Below are 5765 nucleotides of genomic sequence, written 5' to 3' on the forward strand. Positions count from 1 at the left end.
GTGTCAGATAGTCAGAGAATCAGAGTGAGAGAGGGTGAGAGACAGTGAGAGAGAGTGAGGGAGTTCGAGTGAGAGTGAGCGTGAGAGAATATGAGAGACAGCATGAGTGTGAGGGTGTGAGAGTGAGTGAGAGAGCGTGAGGGTAAGAGAGTGAGACAGAGTCTGAGTCTCTGACTCTCACTCTTTGACATACTCTCTCTCTCACTCTCACTCTCTGACAGTCTCACACTCTCTGACTCTCTCAGTGAGAGAGAGTCTGAGTCTCTGACTCTCTCTCACTCTCACACTCTCTCATCTCTGACTCTCTCTCACTGAGAGAGTGAGAGTCTGACTCTCTGTGTGAGAGAGGGAGTGAGAGACAGCATGAGTGTGAGGGAGTCAGCAATCAACTGCATGGCACCCAACAACCACGGCACACTCCCGCCCCTGAAACGTGTGCCCAGGTCTTGTGTCAGTAAGCACACAGTACACGTGCTGCTGGTTGCCTACAGGTGTTTGTCTACAGAGTGAGCACCCAAAAAGCCTTAGGAACACAGCAGGGCACATAGCTCATCAACTGCAGCTGCTCGGAGACCCAGGTACAGGTGACTCGAGGCTCCCTGCCCGCGGCCAGTGTCACCCCAGAGCCTGTCCAGCTCAGCCCTGGGGATGCTGTTCCTGCAAGGGGACAGACAAGTGCCAGGTACCTTAGCGCTGTTCACAACGGAAGCACAAGGCCGTCCTTTCAGGCACAGAAACACAGTCATCGATTCTGCCCTCGTCTCCTTTCACCTGAAAGCTGCGGACTGCTAGAGGACTGACTGCCCACACTGAGTTAAAACGTTTTCTGTAAATATTTTATTTTCCCGTATCTCTTTAAGTCAGAAAGAAGCATTTGGTAATAAAAATAATAGAGAATTACTTTTTCTTTTCTTCAAGTCGACGATGCTGCTATGTGGCCAGACTCCCAGCTCCCTTTATGATGACGGGCTCCCACCTCCAGACCCTTGGGAGTTCCGTGTGCTTCCAGATCTGAACAACATCCGGCTTCCGGGCTATTTACACCTAGGTGACAAGGGAGACAGAGGGTTCCACGAAAAACTCAACTAGTGGCAAGCAGCAGCGGGCCCCTGGCAGAAACAGGCTTCCCCTGTCTTCTTGCCGTTGGTTCTTAAAAGGAAAAGCGCGAGGACGTTCTCGTGATAAAAAATGCGTGGGCCTCCTGGGGCCTTGGAGTCTACGGCGTGTTGTGCACGATGGGGGGACAGGAGTGTGATGTGATATCACTGTGTTTGTACGCGGCTTCGTCCAAGTCCAGGGCCTTCTGGTTGACCTCCAGAGTCAGGCAGCCATGGTAGAAAGCTGTGACCGGCACTGAAGTCACAGGAACATCTGGGTGGAAGGGAAAGAATGAGACACCGAGACACCATCTTTAGCCAGGAGCGCACCCCTTTGCTGACTCCCTTTCCTGCGCCTCTGCCTGCTTCTCTGTCCTCGCTCCCTGGCCAGGCTCTGGGGCCCCTGGCAGGCAAGCAGCACATACGCACCAGCCCCCACTCCCCCCAGCCAGGAAGTACACCCAGATCACTGAATCAATTAAATTAATATCTTATTATGAGTCATGCGTGCTGCGAGGCTTCCCAGCGCGACCTCATCCCCTCCCAAGCTTTGTTTGTGAATGCAGGATGAAGTATGCCTCTGGCAGCCGAGCCAGCCCCAGTCCTCTGCCTCGCGGGGCGAGTCATGACCTGTGCTGGCCGGTGGGCAGAAGCCGGGACTGCGATGAGCACCTGGCTCACAAAGGTCACCGGCTCAACAAAGCACCTTGTTCACTAAAGGAAGGTCAAGGCGAGGCCCTTGGTTCCCAGCAGGCCAGTGGTATCCTAGCCCTGGGAGCCATGGTGTGAGCAGCCCCCAGCAGCTGGGACCACCTACTCCATAAAGGAGCTCCTGCATCGCCTGAGAGCTGCTCAGCCTGTTGAGCTTTCGCCCCCTCTGCAGCCTTGGCCACACCCACCATGTCTGGCAGGCACTTCCAGGTGGATGCTACTGGAAGGGCCACAGGAAGGTGAGGGCCTGACTCAAGCTCTGGTGAGCCCAGTGGCTCAGGGATCCCCTGCAGACACGGCAGGGTCCCCAGGGGTTAGCTCAGGAACAAAGTGGCACTTTCCCTTCCTCTCAAGCAAGTCCATTTCCACAGTTACTTTTAGAAATGCCAGCTTCTGTCTGAGGCCACCGATCTGGTGAGGGTGAGACCCATTGGGGCGGGGCCATGTTCCAACCCATCCCCCCAGCTCCAGGGCCCTACCTGGGAGTCCCCCCAGGAACGTGTGCACAGGTTCCTGCAGGTGCCTCTTCAGCACAGCCAGCCTTTCCTGCAGCTGCTCGGGGCTCACTTCACTCTGGCCCTTGGTGCCGTCCACCACCAGGCTCGCCTCCCCTTCCTTCACAGAGACCGTCACGACGTGCTCCTGACTGTCACAGACCTTGATCTCCATCAGGGACAGGGTGACATTCTCAACAGCCAGGACCACCAGCTGAAGGGGCGAGAAGCAGGCTTTAGTCCACACAGGGGAGCCACGGGGGCGGGGGTGGGGGGCTGCGTGCCAGGCAACCACCGCGTCTCTCTCACACAGGGACCCCTGAACCCCGCGGGAAGGGACATCGCCCGCTTCTTGTCCTCAGATGCCTTCCTGTGTCTTGCAAGCTGCAGGCTTCCTTTGGTGGCGGGTGTTTCTGGCCGCCCTGCATGACCTGGCTTCTAGCCTCGCCTCTGTGGCTTGTGGATGGACGGCTCACCTCTCTGGGACCCCATTTCTCCATGTGTCACATCATGAGCCTGAGAGTAAAGTTCTTGTGCTCCTTCCCAAGCCTGGTCTTGAACAAGCAATATAAAGGGTGCCACCTAGGGACCCCGAGTCAGGAGAACTCAAAACCATACATTCCGGCCACCCACTCGGGGAACCCTGTGGCCCTGGGGTGAAAACTACCCGCTGCTAACTGAAAGGTTGGTGGTTCAAACCCACCAACTGCTCCGTGGGAGAACGATGAGGCGGTTTGTTTCTGTAAAGAGTTACAGCTTTGGAAAGTGTGTGTGTGTCTCCCCAAAAGGGTCTCTACGAATATTTGGACTCAACATCAGTGCATGAAACGACCCACACAAATGTACACGCGTCTGAACTGAGTGTAAGGAAAAGCTATTACAAGGCTTTGCCTGGCAAGGGACAGAGGACACTGCTTCGGGTTTTGTATGAATCTTGTCTCCCCAAGCTGCTGCGAGCAAGCAGCACTGGTGGATTGGAAGCAGCCCCAGGGGCGCAAGGCCGCCCCTCCTTGCTAAAATCTGTGCAGGCTCACCCATCTTCCCTTCATCTGCACCAGCCCAGGGAAGTGGTTCTTGAACAATAGAAAGGACAGGTCTATATGTGGTGGTTCACACCCCCAGGCTCCCCATGGGAGAAAGAGGTGGCGTCTTCTCACCAGGAGCTCCTGCCTTGAAAACCTGTGAGGCAGTGCTCCTGGGTCCAGAAGGGTCACTGCTGTGACTCCGGGGGCTGGGTGGTACCTGTTTTTTCCAAAAGCCGGGTCTTTGGTTTGAAAAACATTCCCAGAGTCTCTCTCCTCTCTGGAGATGAGGGAATGTGTGTGTGACCCAAGCCCATCACTGGCTAGTCCAGGTACCCAGGAGACCTCAGTTGCTTCTGAAGGCAGACAGGGGAGTGAATGCAAGCTTTCCCACCGGAGGCAGAGGCAAGAGATTGCAAGGGCAATTTCCTTTCCGTTCCTGCACACGGAGAAGGAAAGGCAGGTGCAATGGGGAGAGCTCATGGACTCAGTGCCAGGGGCATGCCAGGGGGAAGGAACTGGTGAGCTGTGCTCTGCTCTGCCACCGTAAGAATGAGGCTGCTTGAGGGAACGGCAGGCCCAGGGTGAGAAGATCCGGGTTTTTTTGAGAGAAACTAGAATTTGGCGATGAGGTCCGCTGACTTTTAAATAATAGCAACAAGTTCAAATTTTGTTCTAAAACCACAGTGAGGGTCAAAAAAACATCCCAGTGCATCGGTGGGCCTTCTGGGTGCAGAGCCCTGGTCGGCTGCCAGCAGCTGCTTCTGCCAGCAGCGTCTGTAACTTGCAATTGTGTTAGGTTTGATCTGTCAACAGCATCCCGGCAAAGCCATGGGCATCGTGTGCCAAACTTGGCTGATTAAACCTCTGGTCAGAGACTTTGCAAAAACAAACAAAAACAAACCAAACCAGTTGCTGTGGAGTCAAGCCTGACAGATGGCAGCTCTGTGTATGCAGAAAACGGATCCCTAGCGTTCTCTAGGCTGCCACCGGTGGGAAGCAGGTGACCCGGGGTCTTTCTCCGAGGGGGTCTCTGGGTGTGTTCAAACCGTCAACCGTTCAGTTAGCAGCTGACGGCTTGGTCGCTTGGGCCTTTTAGGTTGGGGTCACGCAGGCAGAGGCAGAGGGAAGGTGCAAAGCAAGAGGAGTTTTCGAGTCCCTGAGTGTGGAGAGGGAAAGCAGCCCCCTCCCGGGTCCCTCGGGTGCTAGGGCTTCAGTAAGGCAGGGCTCGGTGGCAGACGGAGCCGTTCATACCTGCTTTTTGAGCTTCTTAGTGGAGTGGTAATCCACCAGGGCCACGGAGAAGGGGACGGTGCGGTCCTCGCCCATCAGCGCTAGCAGCACGCCAGTGTCCGAGGCCGGGCGGATCCGAGCAATGACTTCTATTTCCCAGGTCGTTTCCGTTCCCACGTCCAGTGACGTCCGCACTGCGAAGAAGGCGGCACATCACCAGATGATACAGACGGGGGAGCAGCCACCCTGACGGGGCCCACCGGGGGCTCAGGAGGACCGTGAGTGGCAGGGCTGCGCCCAGCACCTTCTCCTGGGCCCTGAGGAACGCTGGGCACCGCAAGTGGAAACTGGTAACACTCCTTTCCACCGCAGAGAACTCAACGAGGCCTTTCAAGGAACCCAATAGCTGCTTCGGGAGCTGTGCTGTAACTGGGCGTGACGGGCAAACACCAGCGGTTGGTTCCTAGTCTAGCAGAGGGCAAGCGGGAAGCTGAGGAGGGATGGCTGCATCGTCCTCCCTGTTGTACCAGCTCCTTTCACTTCTGCGTGTGGCCTCCAGGCAGCGGGGTGGGCCAGGGGACTGTGGCCAGGCAGCCAGCCCACCTTCTTTGTAGAGCCCTGGTGGCTTAGTGGTTACAAGGTGGGTTTCTAATTACCAGCACGGAGGGAGAAAGATAGGCTTCCTACTCCTGGAAAGTTAGAGCCTTGGAAACCCACAGGGGCAGGTCTACTCTGCCCTATAGGGATGCTATGAGTCGGAATTGACTCAATGACAACCAATCTGGTGTTTGGGTTTCTCTCAGTACCAGAACCTAATTTTCCAGGGGCCCAAGTGGAAAGCAAATGTTTTGAGAATGACGGGGATAACAAATGTACAAATGTGCTTGACACAGTGGAAGCATAGATGGAGCGCGATAAGAGTTGTACGAGCCCCCAATAAAATGATTTAAATATTAAAAAATACCCCCCCAAAAAAAGAGCTAAGATTTGTTTCTAAGCAAACATGTTCATACATTTTGTTAATTCGATCCACTTAGTTAAGATTACATCCCATAGAAATAGATCTATGAGCCTATATTTAAAGGTTTAGTATTAAGGTAGCAGAAGGACATTGGGCCTCCACTCAAGTACTCCCTCAATGTAAGAATCCTTTCTTCTATTAAATTGGCATTCTATGATGCTCACCTTCCCGACACAACCGCTGAAGA

The 5765-nt window shown here is 54.8% G+C and overlaps 1 protein-coding gene across 1 annotated transcript in view; it reads right to left on the minus strand.

Moving 5' to 3' along the window:
- Positions 1-814: 814 nt before the first annotated feature.
- The window catches only part of GAS6 (growth arrest specific 6), a 67873-nt gene continuing 62922 nt past the window's right edge, over positions 815-5765 (minus strand). Inside the window, exons 12-14 of the mRNA XM_004704315.2 lie at positions 4579-4751; positions 2288-2516; positions 815-1371 (exon numbers count right to left, since the gene is read on the minus strand). Of these exons, the coding sequence (XP_004704372.2) occupies positions 1217-1371; positions 2288-2516; positions 4579-4751 (557 nt within the window). The 3' untranslated portion in view covers positions 815-1216. The remainder of the gene's footprint in view (positions 1372-2287; positions 2517-4578; positions 4752-5765) is intronic.

Source organism: Echinops telfairi, unplaced genomic scaffold (assembly GCF_000313985.2).
Source record: "Echinops telfairi isolate 266 unplaced genomic scaffold, ASM31398v2 ScPeMD7_7467;HRSCAF=8505_1, whole genome shotgun sequence".
NCBI classification, from domain to species: Eukaryota; Metazoa; Chordata; class Mammalia; order Afrosoricida; family Tenrecidae; genus Echinops; species Echinops telfairi.